The sequence below is a fragment of the Dysidea avara genome, chromosome 9 (genome assembly GCF_963678975.1).
Source record: "Dysidea avara chromosome 9, odDysAvar1.4, whole genome shotgun sequence".
NCBI lineage: Eukaryota > Metazoa > Porifera > Demospongiae > Dictyoceratida > Dysideidae > Dysidea > Dysidea avara.
In genome coordinates this window covers 15,790,643-15,811,871 of record NC_089280.1, presented here as the reverse complement: position 1 = coordinate 15,811,871, position 21,229 = coordinate 15,790,643, and the positions used below count along the sequence as shown (strand labels likewise).

At 38.6% G+C, this 21,229-nt stretch overlaps 1 protein-coding gene across 2 annotated transcripts; it reads left to right on the top strand.

Annotated features, from left to right (window-relative positions):
- Nucleotides 1-18,495: 18,495 nt before the first annotated feature.
- On the top strand, nt 18,496-20,064 carry LOC136267397 (uncharacterized). 2 transcript variants are annotated; one of them, XM_066062539.1, is made up of 2 exons: nt 18,496-18,542; nt 19,203-20,064. In XM_066062539.1, exon 2 carries the CDS (start codon nt 19,379-19,381, stop codon nt 20,018-20,020), a length of 642 nt encoding a protein of 213 aa, XP_065918611.1. In that variant the 5' UTR covers nt 18,496-18,542; nt 19,203-19,378; the 3' UTR covers nt 20,021-20,064. The 2 variants fall into 2 exon arrangements, with proteins under 2 accessions (XP_065918611.1, XP_065918610.1); XM_066062538.1 differs by lacking the exon at nt 18,496-18,542 and adding an exon at nt 18,977-19,092 and having other exon boundaries at nt 19,149-20,064.
- The last annotated feature ends 1,165 nt before the right edge of the window (nt 20,065-21,229 follow it).

Genomic DNA, 21,229 nt, shown 5'->3' with positions numbered 1-21,229 from the left:
ATGAGCATGACCAACTTGTGAGGTTGAGCAAATCGACTACGAAGCAGTTCAACTGATGGTAAATAATTGTTATTGGTAAGAGGAAAACCCGATATCACTCTGGCCGCATCCCCTTGTAATTGAGCTCTGAGATAATTCAGTTTCTGTACGTTGCTTAATACAGGGTTTAAGTTGATGGCCGCCTCAAAACTGTCCCAAAATGGTTGTCACATTAGGGGGTCTCCGGTAAACATTGGAATGTTAAGCTTAGGTAGACGACTCACATTGTATCCAGAGACTGGGTTCTGTGGGGGTGTAATGGCTGTTGAATCAGTGGGTGGCTGTTGTGGAGTGTCGTCTATGTGAGTTAGGTCTCCTTGTTCAGTGACAGACTGTGAACTAGTGTTTGTAGGTCGAGGAATGACTGGCGGTATTGAGGTTGTCGGAACATCTGTAACTGCAGGCGATATTGGTTTTGAAGGACGAGTTGTTTGAAAGCGAAGTAGAAACTGAAGTTGAGCAATCTTTTCGACGATATTGGTTTGAATTTCTTCGCACTCGTAGATATCTGTCTCTAATTCTTCTTGTTCAATCAGCACTGTTTTTCTATCGAGGTTCGTCAAAATTTCTTTCCTGCGTTGTAAACCTTCCAACGTGGTGGTCAAAGTGATCGCTTGAAGGTCTGTTAGTAGCTCACTACTGTCCTTCTCTAGTACTTCTGTGACGCTTGTGAGAGTCTTCTTAAGATGTGATCGGTGTGCGCGACGAGAGGCGCGAAGCTTCTTGAGTTCCTCCATGAACAAACTGTTGAACGCGTAGCGAACTGGTCACAGCACCAAAAAATGTGAGGGAATATCACGATAAGAACACTGGTTCGCTAGATACGCGTAGGATTATTCGGGAGGAAGACGATACAAATATCACACTACAACTCTTATTGATCACATGTACAAGCGTGGCATAATCACGTGATTACAATCTATAAATAACTTACATTACGTTTTCTATAATTACTACTACTAATAATAAATGTTGCTAGTTCATCTCGACAGTGATACCCCCTTGTATTGGTGACATGGGTACGTGCATGGATAAGTCTAAGTGCGAGGAGTGTGAAGCAAAACTTGCAGACAGCCATGGAAAACCATTTAACATCTTAAGTCTTCCTGTGGAGCTTATAGTTTACATCATGTCTTTCTTGGCTACAATGCGCGACAAGGTGAAGTTTCGATACGTTTCTCAAAAACTACGAGTCGTCAGCGAAACACCGTCGCTATGGAGTGAGTTTGTGTGGCCACTTTATGACAGTCGAGAAGAGCGTTCTCTGATGAATTCGCTGAATATCTGTGGTGAGTACATTAAACGATTCGTCGTACCTGATCATGTGACACCGTCAACACTATTTGAAATGTTGAGCCATTGTGGCAATGTAACGGAACTTAGTCTGCCACCTGTAACTCATTTAGACTCCGAACAATTAAGAATTGCTGTCCATCATATGAAACATTTGGAGAAATTAGAAGTACAACTAAGTACTGATATAAATCCCTTGCTTCTTATTGACGGGTTGAAAGAACTCACAGTACATGTACCACAGCAATATCATTCACTGTGCTCTACATGGGTACAAGAGTGGATGAAGAAAGGCTTTGTGCCGTGTCGCTTAAATCTTATTGCTGAGCTTTATGATCAAGAAGAAGCAGTATTTCTGCAGTCATTGTTGCAGTGGAGTTTCACGCCGCTAGTAGGTTATACATCGTATTTCAAGCATTATAAAAGCTTGAGATTGCCATTAAATCTTTATCCACCTATACCAGCCAATCAGTTAGTGTTTGGTCAAACTGTCACACTGCCAATCATAAAACCAAGCAGTTTTGGAATATTATTAGTCCAGGATATGGCTATTGTAACAGACTGTATATGTGATGATAGGGTAGTCAGGAAGGTAAATGCTGGTGTGTATAACTTTTTTCAGAGTTTTGTGCTTAATGAAGCTATTGATAATCTGAATTGTGTCACTGAGTTTGATTTGACAAATGCTGAGACACTTCAATCTGAAAATTTGGAACAAGTAGCAGTTGCTTGTCCCAATCTTCAACGTCTTAACATACAAGGTAATCATAACTGTTTGCATCCTTTACAAGGTCTCCGCATGATTGCTAATCACTGTCATGAGTTGTATGGACTTAACTTAAAGTACATTTCAGTGACAGACATGGAAAGTCACCTGGGATTATGGGAGATATTGAGCAGCATGAGTCTTTCTCATCTGGTAGCAGAGGTATGCGTTTTGCATAGTAATTCTGATGGTGAGTATGAGCAAAAACTGATAGGTTTGTTTCGAAAATGTTACACTCTACAAGCATTACAATTTGACTCTTTTTACGATGATGGATCATGTGATGTTTGTACACATAGTGGCATCAAATGGTCATTGTTGTCCCATTTTCCATCACTAAAATACTGTAACCTGTATGGTGATCACCCAGATCTTGTACAGGATGTTATCAGTGGTTGTAAAGAGCTTATGGTTTTCTTCTGTGAGTCTATTGCGTGTCTCCTGATCTCACCAGTGCTCACTGCCAATTTGCAGCAGCTTTACATTGAGTCAGGTGATGCTAACATCCCTGAGATCTTCATGGAGACAGTTTCGGGTCATGGTAGATTACTACATGTTGTCTTGTTTGTGAACTGTCTTACCATTGAAGGAATTGTAACTCTGATTAGGAACTCTCCTGAACTACTGAGCTTCATTATTCACGCAGAGAATATCATAGGACGAAATGAAATCACAGTGGTGGATGATTTAGGAGACAGTTTGCAGAAGAAATTCCCTGATAGAAAATTGTTCAGAGTTGGTAGCTTTACAGTTGGACAAGTTTCCCGTGACGTCATTTTAGCTAGAACTGATTTGCTTCCTCTATGGCCTATAATGTAAGTATCTGGTACATAGCATATACAATCACGTGCACTTTAGAGACATCATCTCTGTAATCATACTCCCATGCACATCAGAACAAGATTTACGTAAATCAATAAATCCTATATACCATCATATTTTCCTGTTCATGTTGTACACGTAATCCATGATTTTAATCTTTGGTAAGAATTGCAAATTGATGAAACTTTTAAATTGGTATATAGTCTGTATGCAGCAGACCTATCATGTATAATTTCAACATCATAATGTTTACCTTATCATAAGCTTCACACTGCATGTGACGTAATAAGTATAGGGTAAATAACCAGCATTTGGATAAATGCTATATAAACAGGTGCAATTTAATCAAGATATACTCTCATTTGCTGCTCTGCATGGTTATGGATGCATGATATTGCAATCATGGTGCACAATGCATGCTATAGCCAAGCAACTGTTGAACATGTAAGAGATGCAACTTGAAGGGTTTGGTGCTACACGCATGCATGGTTTTGTATTCCTAGCAGTTTAGTGATAGTCATTTCTTATAATGGTTATAGTATATCTGATTGACTCATCTTATATCTAATCCAAAACAGCCAAGCTGTAAAAAAAGAGTGCGGCCCTGAGAAAGGCTATGGTGAAAAAAGATGTGAAATCCAAGGTGGCGGCCAAGAAATGGCTGTGATGGTAGGTTAATGGTAAAAATTTTAATAACGACAATTCAGGTGAATTTTGTGCCAAGACCAAGCGGCACCAAATTCACCTGAATTGTTGTTATTAAAATTTTTACCATTAACCTACCATCACAGCCATTTCTTGGCCGCCACCTTGGATTTCACATCTTTTTTCACCATAGCCTTTCTCAGGGCCGCACTCTTTTTTTACAGCTTGGCTGTTTTGGATTAGATTTCACTTCTTTTTGTATTTGTATACCCCAAAGCCAGCCTATGGCCAGCTTTAGAGCTTTTTAACCTGTCATTTTTTCTTTACTACAGGAAGAAGAAAAGATGAAGCAGGGTGATTTCTTTGTAGCTGACCTCTCTGCAAGGTGACCCTTCTAGCTGATCTCTCTACCGGATGACTTGTTTGTAGTTGAACTCTCTACAGGGTGGTTTGTTTGTAGCTGAACTCTCTACAAGGTAACTTCTTCTAGCTGATCTTTCTACAGGGTGATTTGTTTGTAGCTGAATTCTCTACAGGGCGATTTGTTTGCAGCTAAACTGCTGAACTCTCTACAATGTAACTTCTTCTAGCTGAACTCTCTACGGGTGGCATGTTTCTAGCTGATCTCTCTACAGGGTGACTTGTTTCTAGCTGAACTCTCTACAGGGTGATTTGTTTCTAGCTGAACTCTCTACAAGGTAAATTCTTCTAGCTGATCTTTCTACAGGGTGATTTGTTTGTAGCTGAATTCTCTACAAGGCAATTTGTTTGCAGCTGAACTCTCTACATGGTAGTTTCTTTGTAGCTGAACTCTCTACAATGTGACTTCATCTAGCTGAACTCTCTACAGGGTGACTTGTTTCTAGCTGATCTCTCTACAGTGTAACTTGTTTCTAGCTGAAATCTCTAAAGGGTGATTTGTTTGTAGCTGAATTCTCTACAAGGTAACTTCTTCTAGCTGATCTTTCTACAGGGTGATTTGTTTGTAGCTGAATTTTCTACAGGGCAATTTGTTTGCAGCTGAACTCTCTACATGGTAGTTTCTTTGTAGCTGAACTCTCTACAATGTAACTTCTTCTAGCTGAACTCTCTACAGAGTGACTTGTTTGTAGTTGAACCCTCTACAGGGTGATTTGTTTGTAGCTGAACTCTCTACAAGGTAACTTCTTCTAGCTGATCTTTCTACAGGATGATTTGTTTGTGTCTACAGGGCAATTTGTTTGCAGCTGAACTCTCTACATGGTAGTTTCTTTGTAGCTGAACTCTCTACAACGTAATTTCTTCTAGCTGAACTCTCTACAGGGTGACTTGTTTGTAGCTGAACTCTCTACATGGTAGTTTCTTTGTAGCTGAACTCTCTACAATGTAACTTCTTCTAGCTGATCTCTCTACAGGGTGACTTGTTTCTAGCTGAACTCTCTACAGGGTGATTTGTTTGTAGCTGAACTCTCTACAAGGTAACTTCTTCTAGCTGATCTTTCTACAGGATGATTTGTTTGTCTCTACAGGGCAATTTGTTTGCTGCTGAACTCTCTACATGGTAGTTTCTTGTAGCTGAACTCTCTACAATGTAACTTCTTCTAGCTGAACTCTCTACAGGGTGACTTGTTTCTAGCTGAACTCTCTACAAGGTAACTTCTTCTAGCTGATCTTTCTACAGGGTGATTTGTTTGTAGCTGAATTCTCTACAGGGCGATTTGTTTGCTGCTGAACTCTCTACATGGTAGTTTCTTTGTAGCTGAACTCTCTACAATGTAACTTCTTCTAGCTGAACTCTCTACCGGTGACTTGTTTCTAGCTGATCTCTCTACAGGGTGACTTGTTTGTAGCTGAACTCTCTACAATGTAACTTCTTCTAGCTGAACTCTCTACAGCATGACTTGTTTCTAGCTGATCTCTGTACAGGGTGACTTGTTCCTAGCTGAACTCTCTACAGGTGATTTGTTTGCAACTGAACTCTCTTACATGGTGGTTTCTTTGTAGCTGAACTCTCTACAAAGTGACTTCTTCTAGCTGATCTATCTACAGGATGACTTGTTTCTAACTGAACTCTCTACAGTGTGATCTGTTCATAGCGGAACTTTTAACTGGGTGATTTGTTTGCAGCTAAACTCTTTGCATGATTGTTTCTTTGTAACTGAACTCTCTACAAGGTAACTTCTTCTAGCTGATCTCTCTACAAGATGACTTGTTTCTAACTGAACTCTCTACAGTGTGATCTGTTCATAGCGGAACTTTTTACTGGGTGATTTGTTTGCAGCTAAACTCTTTGCATGATTGTTTCTTTGTAACTGAACTCTCTACAATGTGACTTCTTCTAGCTGATCTCTCTACAGGATGACTTGTTTCTAACTGAACTCTCTATAGTGTGATCTGTTCATAGCGGACTTTCTGAGTACTGGGTGATTTGTTTGCATCTAAACTCTTTGCATGATTGTTTCTTTGTAACTGAACTCTCTACAAGGTAACTTCTTCTAGCTGATCTCTCTACAGGGCAATTTGTTTGTAGCTGAATTCTCTACAGGGTGATTTATTTCAGCTGAACTCTCTACATGATGGCTTCTTTGTAGCTGAACTCTCTATTAGGCAGGCCCGTAGCCAGGAATTTTGAAAGGGGGGTTCTTTTTGACCAAAAGTGGACCTTTACTTGCATGATGATTAATAAAGGTACTGAGACTGGGTGTGCGAAGCACACCCAATCTAGGGGGGTCTGGGGGCATGCCCCCCCAGAAAATTTTTTGAAAACAGATACTAAAAGGTTGAATTTAGTGGCATTTCAGTCAATAAAAATAACAATTTTTTTAGGTAAGCTGAAGACCAGCTGTATGAATGATATCTGGAAAAATATCTCTACTGCTACTGTAATTATACCATCTGCACATGTATGTGTCTAAATATAATATATTGGAATATCACATTGAATAAGAATGGGAAAGATTGAGCACTCTGCCATGATCAACAGGGGCAGTGTAGCAGAACAAAGGGTGTCTTAAACAATGAAATTTACACATTGCATGGAGTTGAAGCATGGATGCTATTTGTGGGCTCTGAATGGAGGGGCTTGTCCACCAAAATCTTTTAATGAAAGCTCGGTTTAGACAATCTACATGTAAATTAAGTAGCTTTTAAAAGAAAATGTAATTGTGACTGTTCTATTAGAGTGATTGTTCTATTAGAGTGGTTGACTGCTCTATTATAGAGTATCTCGATCTTGCATTGCATTTAATGCAAGCACTGAATGAGTTACTCGGAGCACTTATTTTAGCTTCTTATTATAGTGGTATCTAGTAAACTGTAGCTAATGGACTTTTGCTCCTGAAAATTTGGACTTGTATACTAAAATTGTGGACCTTTTTGCTAAAATTGTGGACCTTTTACTGAAATTGTGGACCTTTTTTCCAAGAGGGCGGTTCTTCAGAACCCCCCGAACCCCCCCTGGCTACGGGCCTGTATTAGGTACCTTCTTCTAGCTGATCTGACTACAGGGTGACTTGTTTGTAGCTGAATTCCCTACAGAATAACTTGCAATGTACTGTAACTGAGTAAATTATACATGCAGCTGAATGCTTTATTAGGGTGACTGTTCTATTAGAGTATCTCGATCTCGCATTTGCTGCACATAGTTGCCTTTCGAATCATAACTCAGTGATTTGTAATCCGATTCTTCTGTACTACTGCAAGAACTTTTCATGATGATTATTCCAGCTACATACTGATTTTCAGCTCGTTGCTCTAAGCGGTTTGCCTGGTAGACACGAAAACTAATAGTTTTTTTATTCATAAAAATCGATCGCGTAATTTTGACACAGGTTGGGTTTTGTGTCATATCTCCATGGTCTTTATTCCGATTCCTTTCAAACCACAAAAAGGCACTCCTACGATGGTTGCTCCATCTACATATCAATTTTCAACTGATTCCTCCAAGGGGTTTACCCTGTAGGCGTGACAGACCTTCGACCTTATTTTACGCAAATAATTGGTCATAACTCCGTGAATATTCATCGGATTCCTACCAATGTTGGTACAGAGATCCGCCTTAATGAGCCCTTTAAGTGTGCCAAATTTCAGCCCGATCCGAGCACGCATTCGTGTTTTATAGCGGATTTTGCGAAGTGTGCAAAATGAAGAAGTAGAAGAAGAAAAAAACGAAGAAATTAAAACGAAATTTTGTTCGCTCGTATCTCGGAAATGGCTGGAGCGATTTTCTTCAAATTTGGTATGTAGACTCCCCTAACTGGGCGGCACGTCTCTAGAAAATTTGGTTCCAATCGGATAAGGGATCACAGAGCTACATAGGTGTGAAAATTGCGTTTTCTTTCTTCCTGTTAATATACTCACGGTGTGGCGCGCCGGCTTCTTGGGCCGCACGACACACTATCGTGTGTCTTGATCCTGTGACAAAATACACCCAATCATCTTATATTTTGGATGCATTTAGCAGTGGTCATGCTGCAGTTCGGGCTCATTGTTACAGCCAAATTAGCAAATTTGGTCCAAGTTTAGCAGTATCATGATCAAAATTGATTACTTAGACACTTTTAGGATGCAATTTTGGCGTACGCCCCACAAGGCATTCGTGGGTACTAGCTATCCAGTTCACTACAATGGGTATATGCATGTGCCTATAAGTAGGGCTGCACCGATTCCACTTTTAACCGATACTTCAAATGTCAAGTACTCAGCTGCGAAGTATCTGCAAGTACAAGTACCTTAAAGTAGCTACTTCACAGTGCACACATTTATTATATATTGCATTTCATGGTATTCTTGTACACGTTTTCAGTATGGTTCATGTTTATAATGAAGTAGCCAATCAAGATTCACAAAGAAGGAAGTCATGATCACTGAAATGCAAACCAGTGGATATTCCAGTATTCTTCTGGAGAAGTGTAGATAATAATATCATAATGGTGCTTACAAAAAAAATACTGAAAGTCACTTTTACCTGATTGCTCTATTAGAGTTATTGACTGTTCTATAGAGTATATCGATCTGTTTCTCAGTAAAGCGTTTTCACACGTAGGTTTCAGTAATTTTGCTGGTAGCTATTGGTGTTATACTTGATGCTTTTAGGCGTCCACTGTGTAGCGGGCGCCGCCAGACTATCCACTGTGCTAGTAAAATAAGCAAGTACAAACGAACGTTATTTTATTCTCGCACGTGATAAGAATCGGTATTTTCAACAATATAATGGCCGATTCCGATACTTCATGAAAACAGCAGTATCGGCCCTATACCGATACCGATACTAGAATCGGTGCAGCCCTACCTATAAGATATTTTAATTGAAATATACAAACATTATTGTATACCTATGTGTATTGTCAACGTCTGAGTCTTGCGATATTTAATATGCACCTACGCCACTTGGGTTACAGTAACACCGCAGTTATTTTACCACTATGCTTAATTATAATATGCGCATTATGTACTATCCATGCCCACAGCACTATTACATCACTGCCATGCATGGTTGGCAAGAGACCCCTAAAGAAAATGACTTTTCTTATCAACTGTTGAAAAGTATAATTATAGCTATAGGTCAAAGTAATGAGGAGTAACTAAAACCTGAGTTAAAACTTACATACTTAACCACTGGCCAACCATGTGGCTAAGTGAATGCCAGGTCTAGTGTGTCAAAATCTGCGCACAATTTCAGTATATAAAATATCTACAGGTATGAATTTTATATGGAAATGTCTCCAAATTGCAGTATTTTAGCATCTATTTTTCAAAATTTTCCTGGGGGGAGGGGGCATGCCCTCAGACCCCCCTAGTTCCAGCATGCTTTGCATGCTGGGAAGTGTGCTTCACACACCTTTACCCAAGAGATTAGTACCTTGAGTTAGCCCCCCCCTTTTATAAATCCTAGATCCGCCCCTGGTTTAGTTGCAACAGTTGAGAATTTTTATGATGTAGTAGAGTGTGTGCATTCAACTGAAAATGGACATGTAGACTACAAGAAAATACTTGCAGAGGTATGGAAGTATAGTAAATTATGTATGCTATCATATTCTTAAGCATCACAAAAATTTATTATTATTATTATTATCATTATTTATTGCTTTATGGTGTAAACACACCAAAGGTCTGTTGGTAACATGTACCAACAGCCGCGAAAGTACATTACATTACATTACTTATTTACCTACTTACTTACTTACTTATATACACACATACATACAGATTCTACAAGTATAGTTCAGGTTTGAGGTGGGTGGACGTGACTGGTGGCATCTTGAGCAAGGACAGAGATAGTGCAATGAGCAATTGTTGTTATCTTCAAAGTTAGTTATAAAATGATCCCAGAGAAAAGTTTTTAGTTTTGATTTTAGCAGAGGAAACGTTAGATCCAAGTTAAGGATAGGCATGGCATTCCAGAGAGTTGGTAATCTATGGAAATAAGAATGTCTAGATACGTTATTTAAATGATGAGGGATGATCAATTTGTTGCTGGTGCCGGATCTAGTATTAGCTGAGCTGAAGTTGATATGATCATGAATATTGAACTGTTTAGATTGTACCTTGATTGATTTGATTGCAAATAATATATCTTGTAACTCGAACAGGTACATCAGAGGAAGGATCCTTAGTTTTACTAGACGGGTTTTGTAACTACTGGTGTAATCATTTAATAGATACTTAGTGGCACGGCGCTGGATTTGCTCGAGAGTTAAAATGTCTTTCATCAGGTGTGGACGCCATAGTTGGGTGCAATAGAGCAGCTGAGATCGAACCATTGAAATATATAATGTGACCAATGTAGAAGCAGAATGGGTAGAAGCAATAGTACGACGTATTAGTCCCAATACCTTGTATGCACGAGCAGAGATTGATTTGTAGTGTTTGTCCCAACTTAGATTCTCAGATAATATGAGCCCTAAGTCCTTGTGTGAGTCATTATGTGGTATAGTAATATCCGAAATGGTGTAGGTGGTTTCAAACTTGCATTTAAATGATAAATGTACGAATTTTTTTAGATTAAAATTCAGATCTGTCTCTCTGGACCAAGTAAATAAAGCGATGATATCTTCTTGCAGAGCGATGTAGTCAGATGTAGTACAGATGTGCATGAAACACTTGGTATCATTGGCAAATTTTAGGAGTTGGCTTTGGTGTATATATGATGTCATGTCATTTATATAAATTAGAAATAGCACGGGGCCAAGTATGCTGCCCTGGGGCACACCTGAGAGAACTGGCAGTAAATCGGAGTAACAGTTGTTAATGCAAACACGTTGATATCGATCAGTCAGATATTCCCTGAACCAAGCCCAGAGTGTACCAGTTATTCCAGCAGACCAAAGCTTGTTGAGCAAGATGGCATGAGATACGGTATCGAAGGCTTTACTGATATCGAAGTACACCACATCAGTTTGTGAGGAGCTGTTAATTATGTAGTCTAGGAAAATTAGCATTTGTTGTAAGGTTGAACAGTTTTTAGTGAAACCAAACTGAGAACAACTAATATATTTACTAATGTGAGTGATAATTTTGTTGTAGATTAGTCTTTCAAGAACTTTAGATGTGTTGGATAGGAGCGAGATGGGACGATAATTTCTTACAGAACAATGGTCACCAGCTTTGAAGATAGGTATTACTTTGTGAATTTTCCAGCTAGAAGGTAAGGTGGCATGACGTAGTGACATGGAAAACAGATGATGTAGTGGCTCACACAGAGGTCCAGCACAGCTGTGAAGTACTTTAGGAGCAATTCTGTCAATGCCGCAAGATTTCTCAACATCTAATGAAATGAGAGCTTCAAAAACATCAGTGACAGTAATAGTTATGGAGTTTAAAGATTCATGTGTGGCTGGGTAATTGTCATGGTTTGCTGGTGAAGATGAATTGTGAAAAACAGAGTGGAAGTATTGATTAAACAAATTGGCCTTGCTGGAGTCAGTGCTAGCAGATGAAGAGTCAAAGTTCATGATAGGAGGATTAGTATTAGACTTAGTGATAGATTTTAGATATTTAAATATTTTGTTGTTGTTAGTTGGGGCAAAATTGTTTATGAGGTGAAATTCATAGTTCTGTTTGGCTGCTTTTATTTTGTCTTGAAGAGAGTTCTCAAGGGAGTCAATGATATGGGAAATGTGATATGTTGGGTGCCGCTTATTTCTACGTCGAAGAGTTCTGAGACGTTTGATGCAGTGCCTTATTTCTGAATTGAACCATATGGGGTGTCGGTCTGAATGAACTTTATTTACAGGAATGAACAGTTCCATGGCTGTAATTATCTGATATTCAACAATGAGCCATATATACTCAACGTCATCACTTGAATAGCATGATGTAAAGTCAGAGCAACATAGGTAGTCATGTAAACCTAGCTTGGTAGTCACCTTTGGAATAACCAAATGTAAAGTAAGTGGTTGGCTTAGAAGACATTGTAGTACTTGTAGACAGTGAAAAGGTAATGTTGAAGTGATCAGATGGTAGTAGTGGAATTGAATGGACTTGTAAATTGGAAATATTGTCATCTAAATTAGTAAGAACCAGGTCTAGTATGTTGCCATGATTATGGGTAGGTATGTCGATGAGCTGACTTAAACCAGTCTGGAAAACCAGATCACAAAACTGATTGGAAGGAAGAGACTGACTTGACAATGAGTCCCAGTCTATGTCTGGAAAGTTAAAATCACCAAGAATGATTAATTGATCAGACGCATTAGATAAATTTGAAAGAAAATCGAACAGGGTTTCATAATAAGTAGCAGTACTGTTGAGAGGTACTTAAACTGTGCAAACGGTGACAGGATTAGGTAGATTCAGTATGACACATACGGCTTCCAAGTTTACAGGTGAAGTTAATTTCTGGGAGGAAATTTTGTCGTTGACTGCAATGAGGACCCCACCTTATAGCCACTAGTCATAAGACCTGGACATTGTGGAGATGGGTGGTTAATTATATAGCAATATTATATAATTCTGAACAAGTAGTCCAGTTCCCAAGTTTGTAATAATGCCAAGCTGTAGTGAAAGACAAGTCAGGCTGGGTTTTAGCTGATATTTTTACAAGAGACCAAACCTTTGTGATCCCCATAGACATAGCAACCAGCTATCAATTTATGGAGCCCACCTATCAATTTTCTGATATATAAAAAGACTGATAGAACAGTCATTTGTTCTAATAGAGCAGTCAGTAAGTATAAGTGATCTTAGAAGAAATCTGTAGGGGCATGCCTCCAGACCCCCTAGCTATGTGTGTATTTTCACATGGTACTTAGCTTTACAACTACCTGGAACAGACCCCCCTGATTTCTTCACTGTTCAACATCGCTTGGTATCTTAATTTGGCATACCGCAGTACTTATATAATGCAAACATCATGTACCTACTTGAGTCTTCTTTTATGTATCTTTGCTAACAGTGGAAGATGTTGATTTGTGGTAGCTAGCTTCACGTAATGGCTTCCCTACACGTGTAACAGAAGTTATCTGTATTTTCTGTTACTGTATAGTGACTGGAATGGTTCTAGAGGAGCTTCCCATGCAATGCTGTGTAACCGGCTGAACATGGCTGAAAGCAAAGTGTAGTGGCCTAATTATTGTTGGGGGCACGTTCAGATGAATACATGAAGTCCGGCACCTGTTTTTGGTTAACTATTTGCAGTGTTGGGCAAGTTACTTTGTAAAAGTAACTAGTTACATATTACATATTACTTGCAACTTAACTAATTAGTTACAGTTACATATTACCCATAAAATAAAGTAACTATAATAATATTACATATTATATTACTTTGTGTCCACAGCCTTAAGCTGTCATGTGTGAAACTACCACCTTATCACGTGACATGATTGCGTTGTTAGACAATGTGCAAATCTTGGTTATAAGTAAGAAGCTGGTGAATAAGCTTCATTCAGTAGGCTTCATTACTTCGTTGTGGCTAGGCGTTACTCAGTTGATTACTAACGAAATTAGTAACTTTGTTACTTGTAGTAATAATATTACGTAATATTAGATTCGTTACAGTAACTATATATTACTTAGGTAACGCGTTACATTTGTAAGTAAAGTAACTTGAGTTATATTACCTGTTTTTATAGCATATTTCGTTATATTACTTAGTCACCACAAAAGTAATAATATTACGTAACGCGTTACATAAGTAGTGCGTTACTCCCAACACTGACTATTTGAATTAATTTACTCTGTTTATGTAGATTACCCACTGATTGAAACTCAACTATCCTTTGTTTAAAATGAAATGTATTGAAATAAGTTAGACTATGCCACATAAATTATTATAATTATGCACCTATTAACTGCTTCAGCAAACAGTTCAATATACATCATCACATTCTGTGTACTCATTTGTACCATTAAGTAAACATATACACGTTTGTATATATCTATATTGTTCTAACCTTCTTGGTAAATAGTTGGATTTCTTGGTGAATCAGTGAATTTCTTTTCATAGTCTGTTGTATATTCCGATGAGTTATGATGTGTCACATGCATTATTAACAGATAGTGTTTGTTTAATTAGAATCACTTGATGACTATTGTCATTCTTGTGGAATGATTAGTTTGGATGATGATACGACTGACATGGTGAGGTCTAATTATGCAAACAAATTTTGTATTCATGTGTGGATTCCATAGGTCAAATGCAATAGTTGCTCATCAGGGGTACCAGTACCATGAACGGTGTCTAGGAAGACATGTGGTCACAGCCAGGCAAGATGAAAGTGGATATAACTTTTCTAGGTCTTGCTGTTCATCAAGATTGATCAAATGGAGCTGTGCCTTTGTAACTCATGTATTGGAGTATATACTTAGCTACATGTGTAACACAGCATACCTGATTCCAAACACTATATGTTTGCACTAATAGCTGTATGAGGTGACATTATGTAACTACGTGTTGTGTTACATGACATCTGCATGCATGAGATAATGTGAGAGTGAAACTATTAAGTACATGAACTGGACATTAAAGATATAATGTTGGGACATTAGTTACAATGCACCAAACCTTATGTGCTGATATACATTTCATTATAACTGGTGGAGCATGCATGTGCAGTGTTTGTTTATGCTGGACACCTGCTAGAAAAACATACATGCAGGCTGGACTGTACATGTGCCCATCAATATCATGGCAGCTGATCGAAACGAGATGAACCTGCCAGCTACTACCACAAATGCTACATGCAGAGAGCAAAACTGAGAGAGAAACACAGTATACACCTTATCCAAGCCAGCTGCAAGTACGCAAAGGAACCTTGGAGGGAGAGCTAGTCTGCAATGTAGCTAGAATGCGTTTTTATTTTTTTACAAATTAATGACATAAGATAAAACAGTACATAATAAACAAAAACAAATTATCTTAAATATGGACCTCGGCGACCTGCACAGCAATCGGTGCCTCAGCAATGGGACAGCGCAAACTGGACCTGGAACCATGAAAACAAAGAGAAGCTCAATTTACATCTCAGCCATCCCATCACTATTCCATAGGAAAGATTGTGTTTTGCACTCAAAAGGTTGGCCAATCTCTTATAAAACTGAGTAGAATTCATTTGTACAGTTTGTCCTAAGCTATAAGCTTAACACAAACTATATACCGTACGACAGGAAATTTTGACGAAAGGAAACTTTGACGAATTTGACGAATTATTTGTGTCGTCAATATTTAATTCGTCAAACTTCTACTAAATAAGCGCCTCGTTTTGTATTAATTTTTGTGCGTATTATAGCAGTAGTTCATCTGAAGCGAAATCAAATGTTTTTACAGGCGCTATAAGCTAGTCCAAACGTTTCGTCAATATTTAATTCGTCAATGCTCGAGAATTGTGGATTCGTCAAATTTTCCTTTCGTCAATATTTCCTGTCGTACGGTACTTGAAACACCAAAGTTTACATATTTGTAGATCACTGTATGGGTTTCATGAATAGATGTAGATTTTTTTTTTTTTTTTTTTTTTTTTAGATAAAACAGTACATAATAAACAAAAACAAATTATCTTACATATGGGCCTCAGCGACCTGCACTGCAATCGGTGCCTCAGCAATGGGACAGCGCAAACTGGACCTGGCACCGCGAATGCACATAATTGCAGACCTCAACAAAGAGAAGCTCAATTGGCATCTCAGCCATCCCATCACTATTCCGTAGGAAAGACTGTGCTTTGCACTCAAAAGGTTGGCCAATCTCTTATAAAACTGAGTAGCAGCATCACCCATTCCACCAGTAGTGGTAAAAATTAAGGGAGTAAATGAGGCATTCTCTACTTCATGAACCCGTTGTTGGTATTCACGTCTCTTTTCCTTGTCATGACGTCGGTATGCAGAGTGTAGGGGTTGATTTGAGGGTGCACTAGGGTTAAAAATTCTGACATCAAAGTATGACCTCTCAAACCGTCCTCCCCAAAAACCATTAGCTGCAATGTCAAGCCTTGCGTTATCATCACGATTAGCTGTTTTGTATTGAAGGGTCTCACCAGAAAGAGGCTGAAGGTGGGGTTCAGTGACAACATTGTTACAGACCTCGGAAAGTAAATTGGCAGTTAGATCACGCACTTCATTATGTCTCAGAGAAGGAAACCCACCCTTTGGGCAAGACAGAGCATGTTCTATGGTAAAAGAGTGACCACAGGCACAGGAAGTAGGGCAGGCAGATGGTAGCCAATGATAGCGAAGCGCAATTGCATCACGAAAAGCAGTTTTATGAAGCACAAAATTATGCGACTTCAATGGAAGACAAGAGAGCCAATTCGATGCACCCTTCTCCTGAGCCAACATGACTGAGGAACGCATGCTAGGAGGAAGTTCATCGAACAAATGATTGGCAGATTGAAGTTGCTCTTGATGGCTCCTAGAGTGAAACTTGGATCGCAACTGAACCTGTGCATCAAGACAGTCACCTAGTTGATGTACCTGAGAGATAATCAAGCCAACGAGACCAGCATTTACTTCTACAGAGCAGGAACGCTGCTGTGACACAACAATCGAAGGATCAAACACACCAAGGCCTCCTAGCCGCACAGGCAAGGCAAATAGCTTTCTCTCAACATCACCAGGGACAGTTCGACCCAATAGACTAGGAAGGAAAACAGATTTAACAAAATGTTCAAGAGGAAGGAAAAGGTCTGTAGAACAAGAAGAAACACGAAAAAAATAGTTCCATCGGAAAGAGAGACCATGACAAAAAGCAGCATAGGAAGCATGAGGTTGTGTTTCGGCAAAGAGGCTGAATAGATGTAGATGGACAGCTAGACTTACAACTTCCGTGTGCAGTCACTGGGTCACAATCAATATTTTGTCACTTCAAGTTATGAATATGTCAGTATATGGGATTATAGTGATCAATAATAAACATTATTATTCCAAGAAATATAATATGATGCGTGTGCGTGCGTGCATGCATGCGTGCGATACAGTTTATATATACACCTGTAATTTTGTAGCAATACAAAGTTCATAGCTAAAAAAGCAGCTATACTGTACTGTATGTTACAGTATTTCCGATCAACTATGGATATAGTAGACACTGACACTGATATGTGTGGTGGTGAGAATTTGTCCCATTTCTTGTTACACTGTTGGAGAATCTGTACTAGCAGGCTAGTTAGCACCATTTAAACAGTAATTAATCATACACACAAACCATAATACATGCAGCAGTAGCTAATACACACACTGAGCATAATGTGTAGATTAACATATGTACGTGTTTTGTGAATCTTATTGGACAAATATCATAGTATGCAAATACCAATGTACATACCAATTTTATTGAGTAACTTGCCTTTAGTAATGAATTAGCGTCATTTGAGTATGGCTAAACATTTTTACGCATCCTGCTGCAATTCTCTATTATTCTTGTGAATGTGAATCTCATAGCTACAGACTTTGTAAACAACACATTGCATCACTAACTCAGGGGCGTAACAAAGCAAAAAACTATAGGGGGGCCACTACTGGTAACTAAAGCAGTGGTGGAGGAGGGTGTATGCACAGTGCATGAAGCGCATTTGCATGCTCTCCTTCTAAGGGGGTTCTGGGGGCACGCCTCCCAGGAAAATTTTGAAAAATAGGTGCTAGGAGGTTGAATCTGGAGGCAATTTTAGCCAATAATCGTAATCACAGTTATGCTAGATAAGTAATCTTATAGCAACCTTGTATACCATGTTAATGATGTGATAGAACTGATGACATCACAAAACACAATTAATAAGGCCTTTAAGGGGCTGTTACTTGAACTAATTTCATGTTGTTAAATATACCCCCCAGAAATACACATAGATAAGATATATAGCTAGTTATAAATTACTTGTATGGATGAATTAATTAACATTTTCCCTCCTGAGTAGCTATTAGTTACATTCTGTGTTGCGGGGAAAGTTACGCGTGAGAAAAGTTTCGCGAATGGCTCTCTACTCTGTATACCAGTGGAAAAGTTTCGCGATACTGACTGTGTATAGTAATATCTTACTGCACAAATACAAGCATGTAGACAGTCTAGCAAGACAACCGGCGTAAAAGTTTCGCGATGGTTACTGCAATCGCAAAATTCGCGAAAGTTTTCCCACGCGTAACTTTCCCCGCCTATGGTAGTTCGAAGATCTGTAGTTGTCTGGGAAGTGCAGGGGGAAGTGGGACTGCTCTGATTCAGCTTCCTCCATCACAGGTTCGTTATTAGGGCTAGAGCCAGGCCAGGGCTAGAACAATACTATCTCTGCTAGAACCGCTTGGGAACCGCTAGAAGCTCCTTCACTAACAACTGGACTCTTTGAAATAGGTCTACCACGACTACGAATTAATTCTGACAAAGTTTTCTGGCAGTGAGACTGAGATATAAGTTAACTCTCTGCAGATGCACAGTTCTTTAATTATTTTCTAACACGAATCACACGTGAGGTGTAGCTTATTATCACAGCATTTTAAGTGCCTCTAATATTATTTCAAATAAACTAGGACCAACATTTCACTTGGTGAGGAAGGAACATAGCTTATCAGCGTCCAAGTAGGCCAATGATCTATAATTATTACGTGTCACATGGTGCATTACTGTAAAAAATGATTCCTGCTGCAAACTGGAGGGGTCCTGGCCTGTTCTATGCCACAGACTAGGGGGGCCCTGGCCCCTGTGCCCCCCCCCCCCCCCCCCTCCTGTTCCTATACGCCCATGTAACTGATTATATCAGTACTAAATAAAGCTCAACTAAAATCCTCACTGAAAACAATTTGAAGTTACAGCCAGTATAAATTATAAGAATTGTCACATTAGCTCTCAATTGAGAAGATAGTAATCATGATAATGATGTGGAGACTGTACATACTGAATTTAACATATATTATGTCCAATTGAAATTCATCTTAGTTTTGACCTTGACTGAGTCATTAATACTATGCTTTATCTTGCCTCTTAAAAAGAAACTGTAAACACATTTGAAGTATCCATGATGCAACTTTCATTATTCTATGTGCTCAAAATCAAAAAAAAACGTATGCTATTCTGTTACAATTTGTCACATCATGAAACGGATATGGTTTGGTGGCTACTAATAATTATGGTATGTATACTAATAATTGTTATCTAAACTTAATGCCACTGTGATATAAAACACAGAACATACCGAAGCAACATTTCAGTTCAAGATGATAAAATTGATAATTGTTCTAGTATTACATTGTGCTGGGAAGTTGGTGGGAACAAATGAGCAATGTGACTTTTACCAATTTGATCATCCCTTCTATCCTGGTGAATCCTGTAAGGAGATCTATGACAGTAACACACAAACTCACAACAGGTCAGGATATTATTGGCTTATTAATCCTCTTCGTCATGTGTACTGTGATATGGAGCAACGATCAGAATGTGGTAATATTGGTGGATGGACTAGAATTGCTAGTGTTAACATTACCAGAGGAGATGAATGCCCAACTGGATGGAACAAGAGCTCACATGATGGCATCAGTTTCTGTAGATCACCAAGTGACAATGGTGGGTGTTATCGTACATTATTCTCCTCTAAAGGAATAAGTTACCAGAAAGTGTGTGGAATGGCTAGAGGTTACCAAAAAGGATCACCTGATGCATTTGTAAGCAATGATGGGGTAATTATAACTCATGGCAGAAACCCTCGTGTACATATATGGTCATACATAGCAGGGCATTCTGATGAAGATCCAGAATTCGGTGGTTTTTATAACTGTCCCTGTGCTGTTGTACCTGGCCAAAATTCTAGTTCTAACAATTATTACTGTGAATCAGGCACTAATGATCGATCATCTAGTAGTGCTTATTACCTTTCGGATCCTTTGTGGGATGGTTTTGACTGTCCTACTGGTAACACTTGTTGTGATAACCCCAACCTACCATGGTTCTATAGGGAGTTGGATATGACTACTCTGGATGATGTGGAGGTGGGAATTTGCCCTGATGAAAATATTTCTGATGAAGCTCTCCTTGTTGACCAGTTAGAACTGTACATACAGTAACTATAAAAACTTTTACTTGCACCCAGGCACCTAGTGTTGATAGCTACCAGCATGTACATTCGTTGTAATGAATTTGATTTGTATAATCCATTTCCTTTTTCAAAAATTGCAGGAATTTACATTCTTTGTTGCATTAAATCAAAACTATATGGGCAATACCAGAGAAAATTATAAACACAACTTAGCTATGGTCAATGTATGCAATCATTGTAATAAGATGTGCATATAAAAAGGCTGCCCTTCAGTACATATTCTGGCTAGACACTGTGGGGGTCATTTGTAGCTACTGATTCACGTTGGAAGCTAATTCATTTCTGCATGAGTCAGTTGTCATCAGTCACTATAATATATACCTGTCTCTGGTTTTTATACTTATCATGTGTAATTTGATATAGTGTTGCAAACCGGTATGGAAAAACCCAGCATTGTCTAGGTCAAACCCTTTAAACTGGTTTTGGTAAACCTTAAATTACCCCTGCTGACAAGTGTTAACATCATAACATAACCTCAAAGCATGTGATTGTAATAACTGTTATTGTAAGGCAGGATGTTGATGGTCACTTTGTACCACCCTGAGGCTTCCAACAGGCACATTGAGTACCATTATATGTCTGCTAATTTACAATCAGACAATAACCAACTAATTTAAGGTCAGACAATAACTGGTCAATATCCAATTGTTCACCTTCCAATAAATGGTTTTAGTAAACTCTGTACCACTGACAGCAATAATCTGCACAGACCAATAGAATTAATGATAGAATGTCTCTTCCCTTTACAATGTGAAATATTCTGGAAGCATGTAGATGTGCTCACGAATTATACTATGCACTATGGTTTGACTGGTGTCTAACAAGTTAATCAAATTAGACAATAATTTAAAAATACAGAATAAGGATTGCTGGAAAAATTTATGAAAAAAGGGAACACTGGTGTAATCATAGATTATGCATACTTTACAGGGATAAATAACATGCTTAACAATCATTTCACAATCCTGACACATTTATGTGTAAGTAACATAATTGAAAACTTGGTCTCAATCTTGGTAGAGACAGCTACTTAGCAAAAAATGACTACTATGCATCTATATGTTGCCTGAACCATTAGAGAGTGCAACTAACAAATTTTTGAAGAAATGTTAACAGTCATGCATGCTTATAAAAGATATGATGAACAACCAACTGAAACACTTTTGACTGTACAGTA

Bases quoted from the DNA above. Each gene is read 5' to 3' on its own strand.
- LOC136267397 (XM_066062538.1), top strand. From the start codon at position 19,178: ATGATAAAATTGATAATTGTTCTAGTATTACATTGTGCTGGGAAGTTG.